General features: G+C 41.8%; 2 protein-coding genes across 2 annotated transcripts; both read left to right on the top strand.

The window, feature by feature from the left end:
• The first annotated feature begins 6863 nt into the window (after nt 1-6863).
• Nucleotides 6864-7695, top strand: LOC309652574 (uncharacterized protein). Its single transcript, XM_082446645.1, has one exon. It carries the CDS (start codon nt 6879-6881, stop codon nt 7635-7637), a length of 759 nt encoding a protein of 252 aa, XP_082302771.1. The 5' UTR covers nt 6864-6878; the 3' UTR covers nt 7638-7695.
• Nucleotides 7696-7816: 121 nt separating this feature from the next.
• Nucleotides 7817-19506, top strand: NR0B1 (nuclear receptor subfamily 0 group B member 1). Its single transcript, XM_082446578.1, has 2 exons — nt 7817-15894; nt 19159-19506. Exons 1-2 carry the CDS (start codon nt 14742-14744, stop codon nt 19401-19403), a joined length of 1398 nt encoding a protein of 465 aa, XP_082302704.1. The 5' UTR covers nt 7817-14741; the 3' UTR covers nt 19404-19506.
• The last annotated feature ends 312 nt before the right edge of the window (nt 19507-19818 follow it).

Here is a 19818-nt window from a genome sequence, read left to right as displayed (position 1 = left end):
TTTCAAAGGCGCATCACACTGTTTGTAGGAGCAATATGGCATTTGAGAATGTGCATGGATCACTTGGAGCAGGAGGAAGGTCAGCTTTCATGGTAATAAAACACACCTGCATTGTTACATATTAACTAAAATAACAGACCCTGGGATGAATGTCTCCATGATATTGGTAAGTTGAATATAAAGGTTTGATAGGAAAACAAAATCCTTTCTTTTTCATTTCTTTTTTTTGTTTACCTTTTTGTAGCAGTTGTTAAGCAAAGTTTAACCTTCCACCAAATTTTTACTTGGTGAATAATGACAAAGAAGGAAAACACTTTCTGAGCCCACTTAATTGGTTTGTTAATTGGCTGGATAATGGAAGACAGAATGGGGACTTCACTGTTCTCTTGTATTACCTAGGAGAATACTACAGATCCCAGTTTTAAAATATGATGTTGTGAGCCATCTAATCTGCAAAACTGATTCTGGATCTTAGCATTATATTCTTATTCCTTACATGAATGAGGGGGAGAAGGAATCTGACTTGCTTTGAAGTCTCTGTGGAAGTGGGTTAGTGGTCAAATCAGGGATAATATTGGGAAAACCATTTTTCATAGTGGAAAAATGGTGACTGGGTTGAAATATGTATTGTTTGCCTATAATAGGTGCAACTGTATATAAGAAATGTGTTTCCTGATACCTGGTATAAGAAAGACTAGTACTGGCCTTCCTTAGTGGCGCAGTGGTTAAGAATCTGCCTGCCAATGCGGTGGATACGGGTTCGAGCCCTGGGCCGGGAAGATCCCACATGCCGTGGAGCAACTAAGCCCGTGCGCCACAACTACTGAGCCTGCGCCCTAGAGCCCACGAGCCAAATCTACTGAAGCCCACACGCCTAGAGCCTGTGCTCCACAACAAGAGAAGCCACCGCAACGAGAAGCCTGCACACCGCAACGAACAGTAGCCCCCGCTCGCTGCAACTAGAGAAAGCCTGCGCGCAGCAACGAAGACCCAACGCAGCCAAAATAAAATAAATAAATAAATTTATTTAAAAAAAAAAAGAAAGAAAGACTAGTACTAACAAAGGATGATAGTATTTCCACGTACCAATAAAATAGTGTTGCCACTTGGCAACAGACCAGAGTTTTCAATTCACTTGGCCCTCCGGTTTTGAAATTATGTGATTTTTGAGATAAATATTTAAATGTAAGAAACCTGCATTATTTAAAATTTTATGCTCAGAGTAGGATCTTATTAATATTTTGATGCTTTAATATTTAAAAGGAACACAGTGCAAGTCTGTGTAAAATGCAACTTTACTGTGTGGCGAAGAGGGAATGATCCTGGAGTGTAGGTGGCCCTGTGGTAGATGGTATTGTTCATTGCCTCATTTCACTGGAGAGAGGCTTACATACCCCTGTCTCATTGACATCAGCCTTGGCCATGTAACTTGAAATGCTCCTTCCTGCAGTAAAATTACATATCATGACACTATTGAAATTAGAAGTAGCCATATAACTTGCTTTAGCCAACAAAATATGGGTAGGAGTGGTGTGTGTCAATCCTAAGCAGAAAATGTATAGACTCATGGATCACCTTATCTCCTTTCCCTCTGTCACAAAACCAGCCATGTTCCAGGTAAAATCTGCTCTATCAACCTGGATTTTGGAGTCAAGATAGCATGAAATGGCACCACAACCTACCCATATCATAAGCAAGAAACACACCTTTGCCCTTTTAGGCCACTGAGTTTTAAGGGGTTGTTATATGGCATAACTTAACCCAATCTGACTGATATAGATCCCAAGATGAAGAAGATGTTGCTTACAAAAATGAATAAGACATGATTTGTATCCTCAAGAACCTCGTTTTATAATAGAGAAATAAATACATCAAAATAATTACAAAACAGTATGTCGAAAGCTAATAGGATATGTGGAAAGTACTATAATTACACTGAAGAAAGAGACAAATCCTATTTAGGGGATTTGGGGAACACTTTATGTAGGAAACAACACTGAATTTGAATTTGGAAGGCTACGTAAGAGTTCAAAGATTCTTTTTTAAAAGGGGGACATTATAGAAACAAATATCATGTTCAAAAGTTTAAAGGAAATTAATTTTTAAAGGAATAGTGAGAAGCATGACGTGTTTTGAGGATGTGTAATGTCCGGTTGGGCATCTATAACATGGGGAAAACGTTGAAAGATGAATCCAGAAAGGTTGTGATGAGATTATGAAAGATCTTGTATACCATGCTAGATAGTGAAGATCCAGGCAGATCAGAACTCTAATTTTGCCTCTGCCATTAAATAATCTCTCCATGGAAAAGGACATTAGTTTCTTAATCTGTACAATGGGATCAATAACACCTACCTCATAGATCTTGTTTAGAGAACAAAAGAAGTATCTAATGCTCAATAAATCTTAATTCCCTCCCAGACCCATTATGCCAAGGAGGTGATGTTTCATGTAATGGGATGTGTTTGGAGTGTTTTTTTAAGCAATGGATTGATGGGATCAAAATCATACTTTAGAAAGATCACTCTGGAAGCATTTGGAAGATGAATAGTTTAGGGGGATGATGAGAGGCAGGGAGGCCAGTTAGGAGTTCACTGACATAAAACAAGAGATTATGAGGACTCAAGCTAAGGCAGTGATAATACCTGGCTTTTCCCCTTTCTTCTTATGAATTCCTTAGATGTCATGTGCATATATCAATGCTCTCAACAAGGCAGGGAAGCACAAGAGAACTACATGTGGTTTCCGGGGGTCCCAATTTTCCAAAGGTGAATGATGCTGACCCCTTGCTAGCCACACTAGTATAGGTACTGAACCCTTGCTATCGAAAGCCATGCATTTTGGTACTTTTCAGGGTCTAGGTTACTCTGCCTCACCCTGTGTTTCAAGCCCTACCCTTCACCACTACTTCTGTCCCATCCCCTTATCACTCTGCTGATCTGATAAACTGATCAGTGTTACTGTGATAATGGGACAAAATCTTTTCATTAATTACAGTTTCCATGTTTGCTTTCATCTGTGCTTTCTGAAGAATTTATTATCCCCAAATATTACTACTACTACTACTATTATTATTATTATGTAATGACTATGATTTTGGGTTTTATTCTTAAGATCAATGATTCTCAAACTTAGCTGCTCATTAGAATTACCTGGGGAGTTTTTCAAACTCTCTATGCCCAGGTCATGCCTTATACTAATTAAATTAGAATCTCTGGGAGTGGGATCCAGTCCTAAGTAAGTAATTTTTCAAACTTTCCAGGTGATACCAAAGAGCAGCCCAATTTGAGAAGCAGAGATTGATGGAGTGACTTGCAAGCTTTAATGTGCATACAAATCATCTTCGGGATCTTGCTCAACTGCAGATTCTGATTCAACAGGTTTGGGGCAAGACCTGATCCTGCATTCCTAACAAGCTCCCAGATGATTCTGGTGCTCTGGTCTGAAGACCACACTTTGCATAGCCAGGACTTAGTGAACCATTAATATCTCTATGACGAAACCATTTTAGAATATTTTAAAGGCAACATTATTATTTGTGATTATCAAGGAACAATTTTCTTCTTCCCTTTTACCCCCAGAGCTACATTTGGAATTTTGACTAAGAATGCGCCCATTGTTTAGCCATCCCTTTTACGTTATAAGTAGTTGATCGAGTGGTGATCAAAAGCCAATGTGCTTTTACTTAACTAAAATACAGCTGAGATTTGCACACAGTGAAACATTTCACTATACAATTTACCCTTCTAATAGGACTCAATGGCCTTGATATGTGAAAGACCTGCTGTACTGACCCTTAATCAAAGAACTTTAAAAAGATACCAAGCAAACCAATGCATAATTGTAATTAAGAATGTTAAATCAACATTTAATAGATGCCAAACAAGGTAAACCCATTAGAATGATCTTTTCTGTCTGAAAAGGAAGTACTTATTATGAGATTAAAGTTTATCTGCTGAATTAAAAGATATCAATAATACAAAAGTTACTTCACTCAGCTTTTGCACAGCAAAGGAAACCATCAACGAAATGAAAAGACAACCTACTGAATGGGAGAAGATATTGGCAAATCGTATGACCCATAATGGGTGAATATCCAAAATACTGAGTTGGCCAAAAAGTTCGTTTGGGTTTTTCAGTAAGATCTTACGGAAAATCCCGAACCAACTTTTTGGCCAACCCAATACGGAAAAACCCGAATGAACCTTTTGGCCAACCCAGTATAAACAGCTCATACAACTCAGTAACCAAAAAAAATCCGATTTTAAAATGGGCAGAAAACCTGAATAGACTTTTTTCAAAGAAGACATACAGATGGCTAACAGGCGCGTGAAAAGATGCTCAACATCACTAATTATTAGGGAAATGCAAATCAAAACCACAGTGAGGTATCACCTCACACCTGTCAGAATGGCTAACATCAAAATGTCTACAAATAATAAATGTTGGCGAGGATGTGGAGAAAAGGGAACTCTTGAACACTGCTGGTGGGAATGTAAACTGGTGCAGACACTACAGAAAACATTATAGAGGTTACTCAAAAAACTAAAAATAGAACTACCATATTCTCCAGCAAATCCACTCCTGGGTATACATTTGAAAAAAGTGAAAACACTAACTCAAAAAGATACATGTACCCCATGCTCATAGCAGCATTCAATAACCAAGATATGGAAGCAACCCAAGTGTCCACCAACAGATGAATGGATAAAGAAGATGTGGCATATATGTACAATGGAATATTATTCAGCCATAAAAAACAATGAAATTCTGCCATTTGCAACAGCGTGGATAGACCTAGAGGGTCTTATGCTTAGTGAAATAAGTCAGACAGAGAAAGACATACTCTATGTTATCACTTATATGTGGAATCTAAAAAATAAAACAAATGAATATATATAACAAAACAGAAACAGACTCACAGATTTAGAGAACAAACTAGTAGTTACCAGTGGGGAGAGAGAAGGGGAAGGGGCAGGACAGGGGTAGGGGATAAGGAGATACAAACTCTTATATATTTATAAACTATTTATAAAATAAGTAAGAAACAAGGATATATTGTACAGCACAAGGATATATCATACAAACAAGGAAATATATCCATTATTTTGTAATAACTTTAAATGGAGCATAATCTGTAAAAATACTGAATCACTATGCTGTGTATCTGAAACTAATATTGTAAATCAACTATAGTTCAACAAAGATACACAAACAAAATTTTTAAAAAGTTAGTTCGCTCACACATACAATTCTAGATACCAGAGAAATATCAAATTATATTTTATTTACATTATAGTACTTCTAGTATAGGTGTACGTTGGCAGAATTTTTATGAAAAGTTTAATTTCTTATTTGTGTGCCCTTTCTTATATGTGGAATTCCAACTTCAAATGTTGCTGAATAGTTATTGAAATAATCTTCAGGATCTGGTCCCTAATGACACCTTTTAGTTCATCCATAAGACTCCAGATGGAGGAAGGTTACAGAAGTGGCATTGGATGGTTTCCCTTTACCAGCCTATAAACCAAATTCTACCATCCTGAATCTTGTGGGCTCCAGATCATTTTTGGCTGAGGCCCTGGACTACCCCCCTCGCATTATACAATTTCTAAAGAAACACACACACGCACACACACACACACACACACACACACACACACACACACACACACAGTCCTAACAGTGTCACGCTTAATAAACTGTTAACCAGGGGCTTGTGACTCAAAGTATCACATATTTTTTGTTTTTCATATGTTTGTCACTGCAGGCTCAGAGAGAGCAATTAGGCTTTCTGGCACTACTAATGTTAGATGCATTTAACTCCAAACTTGAATGACTTATCAACTGCAGGATGCCTTATTTCAAATGCATTTTAGATGTATATGTACAGAGAGTTTCAAATGCACATATTTGATTTCGTTGGGCAATATATCACTTCACAAAGTCTGATGCTTCTGACTTAAAGAAATTGCAATCTAACTGTAATAACTCACATGAGGTATTGCCAATCATTTCATACATTCAACAACTTTGTGAAGTAAACACAGATAATATATTTATTCTCATTTTCGAAATTATCAAGCTAGAAATCAGAGTGGTTAAAACATTTTTCATAGAACAACTAGAACAAAAAGTTTTTAAGTTTGTATGGAAACACAAAAGACCCCAAATAGCCAAAGCAATCCTGAGAAAGACTGAGCTGGAGGAACTAGGCTCCCTGACTTCAGACTATATTAAAAAGCTACAGTAATCAAAACAGTACGGAACTGGCACAAGGACAGAAATATAGATCAATGGAACAGGATAGGAAGTCCAGAAATAAACCTACGCACCTATGGTCAATTAATCTACAACAAAGGAGGCAAGACTATACAATAGAGAAAAGACAGTCTCTTCAATGAGTGGTGCTGGGAAAACTGGACAGCTACATGTAAAAGAATGAAATTAGAACATTCTCTAACACCATACACAAAAAGAAACTCAAAATGGATCAAAGACCTAAATGTAAGGCCAGACACTATAAAACTCCTAGAGGAAAACATAGGCATAACACTCTCTGACATAAATCACAGCAATATCTTTTTGGATCTACCTCCTAGAGTAGTGAAAATAAAAACAAACAAATGGGACCTGATTAAACTTAAACGCTTTTACACAGCAAAGGAAACCATAAACAAAACGAAAAGCCAACCCTTTGGGAGAAAATATTTGCAAACAAAGTGACCGACAAGGGATTAATCTCCAAAATATACAAACAGCTCATGCAGCTCTATGTCAAAAAAAAACAACAACAATCTAATAAAAAAATGGGCAGAAGATCTAAACAGACATTTCTCCAAAGAAGACAGACAGATGGCCAAAAAGCACATGAAAAGATGCTCAGCATTGCTAAATATCAGAGAAGTACAAATGAAAACTACAATGAGGTATCACCTCACACCAGTCAGAATGGCCGTCATCAAATGTCTACAAATGGCTTTTTGCCGAATGCCGCCAATATGGTGTTCAGGCGCTTCGTGGAGGTTGGCTGGGTGGCCTACGTCTCCTTTGGGCCTCATGCCGGGGGGCTGGTCGCGATTGTAGATGTTATTGATCAGAACAGGGCTTTGGTGGATGGACCTTGCACTCAAGTAAGGAGACAGGCTATGCCTTTCAAATGCATGCAGCTCACTGACTTCATCCTCAGGTTCCCACACGGTGCCTGCCAGAAGTATGTCCGAGAAGCCTGGGAGAAGGCAGATATCAATGCAAAGTGGGCAGCCACAAGGTGGGCCAAGAAGATTGAAGCAAGAGAAAAGAAAGCCAAGATGACAGATTTTGATCGTTATAAAGTCATGAAGGCAAGGAAAATGAGGAACAGATTAATCAAGCTTGAAGTTAAGAAACTTCAAAAGGCAGCTCTCCTGAAGGCTTCTCCCAAGAAAGCACTTGCTGCTAAGGGGGCAGCTACGGCAGCTGCTGCAAAGGTTCTAGCAAAAAAGATGACCACCACAGGTAAGAAGGCTCCAGCCCAGAAGGTTCCTGCCCAGAAAGCTGCAGGCCAGAAGGCAGCACCTCCTCCAAAATCTCAGAAGGGTCAGAAAGCTCCAGCCCAGAAAGCACCTGCTCCAAAGGCATCTGGCAAGAAAGCATGAGAGCATAAGAGGCTGTTATAAACAGAATAAAGGTTCTTTTTGACATGCTGGCAAATCTGTTTAATCTATGGATTAAAGTCTGTTACTGGGGCCGGGATTATGAGGTAGATTGATGGAAGGGTTGTTAACGTCGTCATTGGAGAATCAGTTCCTTAGTCCCACTCTGCCCAGATTCAAAGTCATCACACAAAGCCATAAGTAATGTTCTCATGGGAAATCATGATAATTAGACCACTGGGTTAATTTTTTTCCCTTGTACAAATATATTTCCCATAAATAAGTAAAATCCCAGCTGCTTTTGATGCTCGAGTTTAGTAAATTTTCTTATAAAAATAAACTAGGAAAACAAATACATTACAAAAAAAGTCTACAAATGATAAATGCTGGAGAGGGTGTGGCGAAAAGGGAACCCTCCTACACTGTTGGTGGGAATGTAAATTGGTGCAGCCACTATGGAGAACAGTATGCTTTAAAAACAATATTTTTAAAAACTAAAAATAGAACTGCCATATGTTCCAGCAATCCCACTGCTGGGCATATATCTGGAGAAAACCATAATTCGAAAAGACACATGCACCCCAATGTTCATTGCAGAACTGTTTACAATAGCCAGGACTTGTAAGCAACCTAAATGTCCATCAACGGAGGAATGGATAAAGAAAATGTGGTACATGTATACGATGGAATGTTACTCAGCCATAAAAAAGAGCAAAATAATGCCATTTGCAGCAACATGGATGGACCTAGAGATGATCATACTAAGTGAAGCAAGTCAGACAAAGAAAACTATCATATGCTATCACTGACATGTGGAATCTAATTTTAAAATGATATAAATGAACTTACTCACAAAACAGAAACAGACTCACAGATTTTGAAATGAAACTTATGGTTACCTAAGGGGAAACGTGGGGGGAGGATAAATTAGGAGCTTGGGACTAACATACACACACTGCTATATATAAAATAGATAACCAACAAGGACCTACTATATAGCACAGGGAACTCTACTCAATATTTTATAATAACCTAGATGGGAAAACAATCTGAAAAAGAATGAATATATGTATAACTGAATCACTATGCTGTACACCTGAAACTAACACAACGTTGTAAATCAACTATACTCTAATAAAATTTAAAAAAATAAAATAAAACAGGTAGCTGGTATTTGGCAAAAGGGACCTAGGGTCTTTCCACCAGGGCTGGCAAGATTGTTAAAACCCATACAGTGACAGGAAAGAAGAAAAGTTTGGGCAACCTAATGAAGTTAAAAGATTTGTAGATGTGGAAGAAACTTCACTCTGTTTCATTAAGCGGGTATTTGTTGAGTGCCTTTAGTATGCCAGGGAATGTACAAGGCACTCTAGATATAATGGCTGTGGAGAAAAGAAAGCTATTTCCAGGAAGAGAGATATTACTCCAGTTCCAGATCCCAATACACGGGGAGTCTGTAACTAAAATTACCATCATCATTAGGGGACATAGCTATGTGAACCAATAGAGCAACGATTTCCCAATTTACCAGTCAAACCGATTTTAATAGCTTGCTAACCAATGGGGCAATCATTTTGAAACCTGCCAGTCAATTGAATTTATTAACTAGATAATTTGATCAACATCTGGTATTGGGATGTATTCAAAATTGGTAGCTGCAATAAAATTAATTGATTTGATGACCGTTTTTACTTGAACGGAGTGGTTGTTCGATTGATTTAGAAAATTGATTTTAGAACATTTCAGAATTACCGTGAGTATGAGTCATTATTCCAGTTCAGCAACTATGTGACCCCTAAGGCAATGGATTGCCTTCTTTGTAGCTCGTCTGAAGGAAATAAATAATGATGACTTGATCTTCTTTAAGGGTTTCATGAATCAGCAGCTAAAGCCTATTAATTCTTCCATAAATAGAGCTTTCAACATTCTGGGTGTTGGAAAGGAATAGGAGGGAGGCTATCTCTTGGATTTCATCAGCCACTATTTTTCTACAATAGTGTTTACCCAATATATACATTGAAAAGTAAGGAAAACACTATTGTTACTCCCTGTCAGCTGTCTACTGAAGGAACTGAATTCTGAGGCACTCCAGCTCTTTTAAGCCTGGATTGATAATTCCTATCAGGTTTCAGATCGCCATGCCTTCCAGGTCAAGAGCTGCTTGCTGTGCAAAGTTCAGTTTTACAATTTTACCCAGCTTTATCCCCACGTGTACTTCACTCCCCCATCCTTTAGTGAAAACTGCATTACTTTGAAGTTGAAGGTTACATTCAGCCAGGCAGAGCAGCTTTACTCCCACCATGAGCTGGAACAGATAATGGATTCTACAGAGCAGGTGTCCAATTGACCAAGGTCATCGAACAATGACTCAGTGTAAATACCCAAATTGAAGTTGTGGACAAACTCAGCACATGACAGGTGCAGGTGATGAGTGTCCTTTTGTCTAGCTGTCATGGTGACCTGAGGACACGGAACAAATCAAATGAAGAAGCCTGTGCCTGCCTTAGAAGGTGATGTCTTCACTAACCCTGTAGCAACCAGCAGGCTGGCATAACTTGACGGGAATCTCTGCACTTGTTTGGATGATTTTGTTTCTCGGGAGCTATTCGTTCAGGGAAAAAAATTGAAAGTGGAAAGATGAAGTCGTTTTCTCCTGACATTTCCAAGGATGAATACTTATGAAGGACAAGCAGGTAATCTCTTCTTCAAAACAGTCAATCCAAAGAACCTAGAAAGTCCTTCAGAGTTGCGAACAGAAGATCGCAACTTCAAGAAAAGCACAAGTAAGAAAGTCAGAAGACTGCTCCTGGGAAAGAACAGGAATTATAACCAATATATTACATGTTCATGGTTCTCGGCACTGCACTGAAGTTTCAATTTGACACAATGCCTGAAAGTCAAAGTCAAAAGCATCAAATACGTGCGAGGTGTGGATGATTAAAGTCACAAAAAATGGATTTAAGTTACTAGGATTTTAAAAATATATAGTTGATAAGTTAAAAGAGTTTTAGAAAAACCCTTGAATTATACAGGGCTAGGATACATATATTAAAATAGTTTATAGCATTTTTTTCTGGTTTCATAGCTGAAAAGGCTAACATAGTGTTAAATGCTTTGCTCAATGTTAAATCATTAGAAAGTGGATGAGTGTAAAGTTCTCGTAACTGTGAACTTAATGAGTGTTAAGTTGCTTTATATTTTCAATGTAGCAAAGAGGTCAGCAAACATTTCTGTAAAGGGCTATATTGAGAGAGAAATAAGAAGAAGAACCCTTGAATGACTTAAAACAGGCTGTACACATTAATACTGGTTTATAGAATTGTTCCCCATTCCATAATGGTGAAGGCTGAAGTTAAATGACTTTTCAGTGTTATATCTTTAGAGTGGAAGGGCCGAAACTCAAAGCCATGTCTTCTGGCTGTCAACCTAGTTCTCTTGTAACTTTACCACAGCACGTGTAGCACTCTGTGTATCAAGAAAGGCGGGGGGGGGGGTGCTCCAAATAGGCACATGAAAAGATGCTCAACATCGCTGATTATTAGAGAAATGCAAATCAGAACTACGAGGTACCACCTCACACCGGTCAGAATGGCCATCATCAAAAAGTCTACAAATAACAAATGCTGGAGAGGGTGTGGAGAAAAGGGAATCCTCCTGCACTGTTGGTGGGAATGTAAGTTGGTGCAGTCACTGTGGAAAACAGTATGCAGGTTCCTCAGAAAACTAAAAATAGAGCTACCATATGATCCAGCAATCCCACTACTGGGCTTATATCCAGACAAAACTCTAATTCAAAAAGATACATGCGCCCCCATGTTCACAGCAGCACTATTCACAATAGCCAAGACATGGAAACAACCTAAATGTCCATTGACAGATGAATGGATAAAGAAGATGTGATACATACATACCATGGAATACTACTCAGCCAAAAAAAAAAGAGAACGAAATAATGCCATTTGCAGCAACATGGATACGACTAGAGATTATCATACTAAGTGAAGTCAGAAGGAGAAAGACAAATACCATATGATATCACTTATGTGTGGAACCTAAAATGTGACACAAATGAACCTATCTATGAAACAGAAAGAGAATCACAGACACAGAGAATAGACTGGTGGTTGCCAAGGGGGAGGGGGTGGGAGAGGGATGGATTGGGAGTTTGGGATTAGCAGATGCAAACTATTGTATATAGGATGGATAAACAACAAGGTCCTACTGTATAGCACAGGGAACTCTTTTCAATATCCTCTGACAAACCATAATGGAAAAGAAAACGAAAAAGAATGTATATATATGTATAACTCAGTCACTTTGCTGTACAGCAGTAATTAACACAACACTGTAAATCAACTATACTTCAATAAAAAATTTTTTTAAAAATTTAAAAAGGCCTCCAGAAAGCTCTGAGTCCAACGGGGCCTCTTAACTTCTCTTTCTCCATGTTCAGTGCAGCCACAGTTGTGTGGGAACACTTGCCCTCTGTGCTGAGAGTAGGAGCTACAGCCTTCCACTCTTTCGCTAAAGATACAGTTGGCCAACAAATATAATTTCGAGCACCTAGTGTATGCCAGACATTGTTCTAGTTGCTGGGCTACAGCGTGGCTAATTCCTTTCCCTCAAGGGACTTTTGTACTAGTTGGGAGAGAGAATCAACAAGCATCAAATAACTAAATCAATCAATCATACCCAATTCTGATCATTGTTAGGAAGAAAATAAAATGAAACACAATAAGAAGTAACTAGCACTGGCAACGTAAGGAGGGGACTGAGGCAGGCCGGGTTTTTCAGCGAGGCTGGTTGGTGGGTTCATCAAGCAGGGAGATTGCTGAAGCAGCAGTAACAGTACCCCAAACAGTAGCTTGAATATTGGAAACAGCAAATGATGAAGGGGACAATGAGATAACATTTCCAATATATATTATTGTTGTGGACCAGGTGACCCATCCAGTGTTCTGAATCTGGGCCAAGAAATGTGGACATGCAGAAAAAAATGAGACAGCTTCAGGGTGGAGAGTGAGGACAGGCTTCCCTAGGAGAGAGAGAATAAGGGTGGTGCTGGGGTTATATTGCCTCTTAACCCTGAAGTTATCCCACATTATCTTAAAAAGGGGTAGATAATAGTTGATACATCCAACACTCATCATGTACCAAGCGAACATTTTACACGAATTAGTTCACGTAGGAGGATTACCTCACAGAGACTATTGTCCGCATTGTACAAATAAGGAAATCGAGGCACAGGTGGCTTGAGTAACTGTCCTGTGAAAGGCTAAATAATGCCTCCAATGAGGTTCATGTCCTAATCCTCAGCACCTGGGAAGATGTTAGCTTACATGGTAAAAGGGACTTTCCAAATGGGATTTAATTTTGAACTTTGTGATGGAGAGATTATTCTAGATTATTTGGATTTGCCCAATGTAATTATAAAGATCCTTATGAGAGTCAGAAAGGAGATGGAAGCAGAGGCAGGAGTGATGTGCCCAGGGGCCAAGGAATGTAACCAGCTTCTAGAAGCTGGAAAAGGCAAGAAAATATAGTCTCCCCTAGGGTCTCCAGAAGGAATCTCACCTTGATTTTAGCCCAGTGAAACTGATTTCAGACTTCTGGCCTCCAGAACTGTAACATAAATTTATGTTGCCTTAAACCAACTAAATTTGTGGTAATTTGTTTCAGCAGCAATAGGAAGCTAATACACTTCCCAAAGCCACGGAGCTACAAGGTGTCAGGGCCAGAATTAAAATCAAGGCAATCGGGTGCCAGAGCAGAGATTTAAGCACTGTTATAGGGCCTCTCACAGGCAAAATAAAATTACAGGTTGAATGCAAAATAAGCGTCACCTAGCTTTTCCTCTTATGCTCAGAATTCCAGGTCTCAGAGAAACTAAGAGAGAGAGAGAGAGAGAGAGAGAGAGAGAGAGAAGTGGGCTCCTATACCAGCTGGTACACACCAGTCCCCCTTCCTTGCTCCATGTTTTCAGTCATGGACCCAAGAGATCACTAAATAAACCTCCCATTTGAGAGATGAGAAATTTGAGGGCTAAAAGGTTGTGATTTCAAGTTAACCAGATGGTTGGTGAAACAGCTAGTTACACAAGGGTCAGGTGGTGATGTGGAGCTACCCACTGATCTCATTGCCTGTCTGGGGCTCGAGGCAAGAGGCTGTGTGGCAAGTGAGAACAAAAGATCCAGGCTTCCTGAAACCTGTGCTTCTCATTATTCGCTTAGAAACGGTGGGAGAAGAAATGTTAATTGCACATCTACCCAATATAATATCTCTAGAAGAATCCAAAGTTCTCACTGTAGCAACTTTTTAGCCCCTTGTGATTATTATATTCCCAAATATTAGCCACTTTTATAACCTGGTCGCTGCCCACAGCTCTCTAACACAACACCTACGACAGAGTGGGTGCTCATAAATATTACTTGAATTAAACAATAAGCTTACGATAGCATCCTTAGACTAGTGTTTTTTCAACATTTAAGGTGCACGCAGATCCTTTGTGAGCCTCGTTAAAATGCAGGTTCAGAGCCAGAAGGTCTGGCTGGGGCCTGAGATTGGCCATTTCTACCAAGTTCCCTTATGACGCCGACACTGCTGGTCCATGGTCTATGTTTTTCAACGTCCCTTAAAATGAAACCTCCCTATCCATATACAATATAAGTCATTCAAAGTTTGGTCATTTAATGAAAGTTTGCAAATATGGCACAGAAATAGATTTTTCCCCTTTTCGGTACCCCTGCCCTCCCAGTAAAGGCAGCAAACTAGACGCCGGGGTTCAATGGAAAAAGTTGGAACAGTGCCCCCAAATACCTGCTCCCTGCGCTCAGCTCTGTCTTCCAGACGCAGGGAAGGGTGTAATGACAAGGAGGGAAGTTTCCGGGAGCTCCCACGGCTCTGCTCCTCTTCCATTTTCAGCTGTTAAGGAGCATCTGCCCCTTTTGAACCGCCGAGGTCACGGGCTAACACACCCGAGCGCCGCGCCCGCCTCCGCGCCTTTGCCCAGGCGGAGACGGCCGACGCGCGTGCGTGCGTGCGCGCTCGGTATAAATAGATCGCAGGCGGCGGCCAGTTGACAGAGACGGGCTACGGGCACGGCGGGCCATGGCGGGCGAGGACCACCAGTGGCAGGGCAGCATCCTCTACAACATGCTCATGAGCGCGAAGCAAACGCACGCGACTCCGGAGGCGCCCGAGGCACGGCCGGGGGGCGCGTGCTGGGGCTGCTCCTGCGGCTCGGAGCCCCCGGTGGGCAGAGAGGGGCTGCCAGGTGAAAGGCCAGTGGCGCTCCTGTACCGCTGCTGCTTTTGCGGCGAAGACCACCCGCGGCAGGGCAGCATCCTCTACACCATGCTCACGAGCGCGAAGCAAACGCAGGAGACTCCGGAGGCGCCCGAGGCCCGGCGGGGGGGCGCGTGCTGGGGCTGCTCCTGTGGCTCGGAGCCCCCAGTGGGCAGAGAGGGACTGCCGGGTGGGCGCGCCACGGTGCTCCTGTACCGCTGCTGCTTTTGCGGTGAAGACCACCCGCGGCAGGGCAGCATCCTGTACAGCTTGCTCACCAGCGCAAAGCAAACGCACGTGGCTCCGGAAGCTCCTGAGGCGCGGCCGGGGGGCGCGTGGTGGGACCGCTCCTACAGCGCGCAGAGGCTGGCGGGCGGAGAGGAGCTGCCGCGTGGGCGGGCCTTGGCGCTCCCGTGCCGCTGCTGCTTTTGCGGTGAAGACCACCCGCCGCAGGGCGGCATCCTCTGCAACGTGCCCACGAACGCAAAGCAAACGCACGTGGCTCCAGAGGCACAGCCGGGGGCCCCCTGGTGGGACCCCTCGTGCGGCGCGCAGCGGCGGGTGGCCCTCAAGAGCCCACAGGTGGTCTGCGAGGCAGCCTCGGCGGCCCTGTTGAAGACGCTGCGCTTCGTCAAGTACCTGCCCTGCTTCCAGGTGCTGCCCCTGGACCAGCAGCTGGTGCTGGTGCGCAGCTGCTGGGCGCCGCTACTCATGCTGGAGCTGGCCCAGGACCGCTTGAACTTTGAGACGGTGGAGACCTCCGAACCCAGCCTGCTGCAGAGGATCCTCACCACCAGGCGGCGGGAGACCGAGGGCGACGAGCCGCAGCCACATTTGGTACTGCCGCCGGAGGCCGAGCATTTGCCACTGGCCGCCGAGGTCCAAGCCATCAAGGGCTTCCTCGCCAAGTGCTGGAGCCTGGACATCAGTACCAAGGAGTACGCCTACCTCAAGGGGACCGTGCTCTTTAACCCGGGTAAGGGCGCCGGCCTCGGCTCTGGCTTTTCTCTGCTCCTACAAGCACTGGGCAGTACCTACCCCTGGCACAGACACTTGAAGAGTTTTCATTGTTAGGGGAGTTTGGGGGGCACAAGTCAGGAATCATGACAAACTCAGCAGAGTTGGGGGAGCTCCAGAAACCATTCCTCGTGGATGGGGTGCTGCCAGAAACTCAGCCGAGAGGAGGGGGTTTTTTTTGGTCGAGGTTTGTACTTAATCTCTCTACACCTTTCTGTTACTACAGAAAAGTTTGTGCTTTCAGGGACATGGCTATTCCTTCTCAAATCTTTTAAATCCAGTAGCATAGCTTTAAAAAAAAAAAGTTTGTGTTCGCTGCAAATTTTGCAACGTCTCTTTCTGAAACCCAGCTCTGAAATTTACTAGAACCTTTTGGTTGGAGGAAGTCTATTAAGGCTGGCAAGAGAGGAAACATTTGTTAAGGACCCACAGAGACACCATCCCCTGGGGACACTGTCAGACAGGACACTGGACTTAGTGTTTCATGTGTCTTGTCTCTGAATGGTCATTTTAATGGTCCTAAGCAGCTGGACTGTCTCATCATCTAAGTGTCTGTAAGTATCAGGTTAGCAAAGGGGTAGGAGAAAGACATGTTAGGGACTGAACGCAGGAGCACTGTATTTTAGAGCCTTTAGACGCCTTAGAGACCTCCTAATCAACCCCCTCTGCCCTTACCCTTTCCTCATCCCATTGGCAGGTTAGGTAGTCTAGTCCCAAGTGACCTTACTCCAAAATAAATGGCCAGTGAGTTGTGGAGCATGGGTCTCCAGTCTCCTGGGCCCAAGGGGATGTCTGCTGCACCACACTTTCAGGTTGGCTGTTGGGTGCTGGACACTCTGCCCCACACAGTGCAATCGAATCATTGGAGAACATCTCCCGGGACAGCCCAGCACCTTGTCTCGAGTATATCCTACTACTAGAGTCATCTTCAACCAGCATCCTTCCAGAAGGGTCACAAGTGGGCAGGAAGTTTCCAGGCAGCTTGAGTTGGGAGAGTATTTATCATGCTCCCTCCACATCCTTTTTTCCTGACACCAGGAGTCTCGGGGTCATGTACTTGCCTCCTGCCTAGCATTTTTGAAGGGGTATAGAGCAGAATTTAATGGGATAATAATTCATTCAGACCTCACATTTCAGGACTTAAGAGACCTCAGCTCATCCCAGTGATCATGATAGGTTACGTTTTGCTTGTATCATTGTTTTCTAAACTTGCCTGTGCACTTGGTGGTGTTGGCGGGGAAGGCGGTCGTTCAAAGTCTTTCCGGGCCCCTCTACAAGCTCTAATTCGGTAGCTCTGGTGCAGGGTCAGCAAATCTGCATCCATAATAAGTGCCTCAGGTGGTTCATTGGGAAGACAGTGTTTTCTCGCTCCTTCAGCTGTGTTATTAGACACCTACCATGTGCTTTGTTCTGTTGGAATAAAAAGGTAAGACAAGGGCTCAACTTTCAGAAGTTTACATTCCACTAGTTCCCCTCTTTCCCTCCGCCCTGTTTTGCATCCATTATTCTTCCTCTGCTTTTCTGAACCCTCTCTCAAATAAGTTTAACCAGCTAAGCTGGGTGTGCTTTAAACATAAATATACTTGCATCTGGGGAAAAGTGATACCTGCTAAGCGTGTGGACTTTCTTTGCTGTTTATCATTTTGTATCCCCTGATCTTTATTTAAACATTTCCCTCCCACCTCCCATGGAGTCCATCTATCTGCCTTTTCTCTGTCCTGATTTTACTTTGAAGGCAAGTCTTTTTTTGGGGGGGGCACTTTTAGTGGATGATGGGAAAAGAGGAGTGTGGTATGAAAGCAGAGAAAAGTGGAGTTCACAAGATGAAGTTTTAATAAGCCATGAATTTAGACCTGGTGGCGCTTCCGATTTCTGGTGGTTTCACACAAGCCTCTTCTTACCCTCATGAATGGAATCCAAGTGCGATAAAATTGGGTCTCAAGCCTGGATAATGAGCTGTAGGTAGTAGGGGATGGTAATCCGTGGACTGAGAATTGGAATATGGATTAGAGATGTTGCTGTATTTTTGTTCTCATTTATCAGATTTGATACTTGCCTGTACTAGAAATGACTCGCCTATTGCTATTATTTTTTTTGAAAGAACACTGGCTGGTTCTGTTACTCTGTGACGATTAGCATGATGCATTTAAAACACTTTTCTGTTGGCTTTTGTAGAAAAAGGGAAGGAAAATGATTACAATAATCAACATCATTTAAACCGAATGGTAAATTGGTAATTTCTTAAATACAAGTTAAAGAATTTTACAGTAATATTAGTATCATGGAGGATCAAAGGACTTTTAAAAGCAGCCTCCTCTTACCACGTTCTTTATAAAACTTAGAGGCATTTAATCTTTCCTGCATTGCATTTCATTCAGTTTTACTTGGATATCACACTGTACTGCAAGAAGGTCACGCAATCTCTATTTGAAAAGCAACTTTTGTACCGTGTTGCAATCCATGTTTTCATGTTTACTTTTTAACCCTCTAATGGCTGTAAGACAATGCTTTCAAAGACTGCTTTATTTTTTTTAAAGAACCTTTTGGAATGCTCATTTGAATCACTTTTCTAAAAACCTCCCCAGTACAGAAATCATGGTACAATGAGCTAAGTGGCCAGAGTTATCTCTTAAATTATTATGGGACTGTAGACTAAAATCAGCCTGCACGCAAATAATTTAAATGAGACTGTCAGTCACAGTTGGTGGCTGTGAAGTTTACCACCATGGGCTGTAATCATTACAGTGGTGGGAAATTCAAAGGAGGATGGTAAAATATTACCTAGCAAAACCTCTTGCCTTTATACTAAGGCCTGTTTCCCATAGGTAAAAGGTGCACACTTCTTGAAATAATTTTAATTTCTTTGTACGTGCATAGATAGTGAACTGGAGCAATGATTCATTAAACTATATTCTACTGTCATACTGAATTAAGTGTGCATTTGTTGGCTCAGGGCCAGCAGTTTTTAAATGTGAGCATACAAACATAGTGAATATTAAATAAGAATAATTACATGATATTTCCTTCTTGGAAGCGTTGCTCCTGAAACCTTAGAAGTGGTTTGGCACTTTATCCTTGCTGTTGAAAAGAACTTTTAACCAGGAAGCTTGAGCGCTTTTTTAACTGGGGAAGGGGGCAGAAATGGATCTATTTAAAAAGCTAGCAAAGGGCTCAGAGTGAGCTGTTTCTAACAAAGAGATTTTTCTCCCTTTTTCTCCTCCAGACCTACCAGGTCTGCAGTGCGTGAAATACATCCAGGGACTTCAGTGGGGAACCCAGCGGATACTCCGTGAACACGTCAGGGTGACACACAGGGGGCACCAGGCCAGATTTGCCGAACTGAACAGCACCCTCTTCCTGCTGAGATTCATCAATGCCAATGTCCTGGCTGAACTGTTCTTCAGGCCCATCATCGGCCCAGTCACCATGGATGATATGATGCTAGAGATGCTCTGTGCGAAGTTATGAAGGCACAGGGGCCACACACGTGCAGTTCACCATGAAGCACAAATGAGGAGCTGTGGGCAGAAGGGTGTAAAATAGAGTAAAATAAACTTTCTTATTATTTTTACATGCATAGTATTTTTGTATTCAATTAAAGAAAAACTTTAGTTACAAACAATTAGAAAATCCTCTGTTCCATACTGTTTCATTGCAAAGGAAAACATTTGCCAACAGGTAACACATCTCTGTACATCTTTAAGGAACAAGCAGGGGGACTACACTCATACGCTATTTTCACAAGTTTAGCCACTCTCTCCACTGAACCTGCCAAAATCAAATTTGTAACATTAACTTATAATGTTAAGGTGTTAACCACTAATTTGATTGCAAAAAGGTTCATCAGGGTTTAAGGAGGGCTTCAAAAAATATTAAAAATCTA

This window comes from Balaenoptera physalus, assembly GCF_965194825.1.
Source record: "Balaenoptera physalus genome assembly, chromosome: X".
Taxonomy (NCBI): domain Eukaryota; kingdom Metazoa; phylum Chordata; class Mammalia; order Artiodactyla; family Balaenopteridae; genus Balaenoptera; species Balaenoptera physalus.
This window is presented reverse-complemented; position numbering and strand designations above follow the sequence as displayed.

Coding starts and splice junctions, on each gene's coding strand:
- LOC309652574 (XM_082446645.1), top strand. CDS start 6,879: ATGCTCAGCATTGCTAAATATCAGAGAAGTACAAATGAAAACTACAAT.
- NR0B1 (XM_082446578.1), top strand. CDS start 14,742: ATGGCGGGCGAGGACCACCAGTGGCAGGGCAGCATCCTCTACAACATG. Junction 15,895..19,158: donor GACCGTGCTCTTTAACCCGG/GTAAGGGCGCCG, acceptor TTTCTCCTCCAG/ACCTACCAGGTCTGCAGTGC.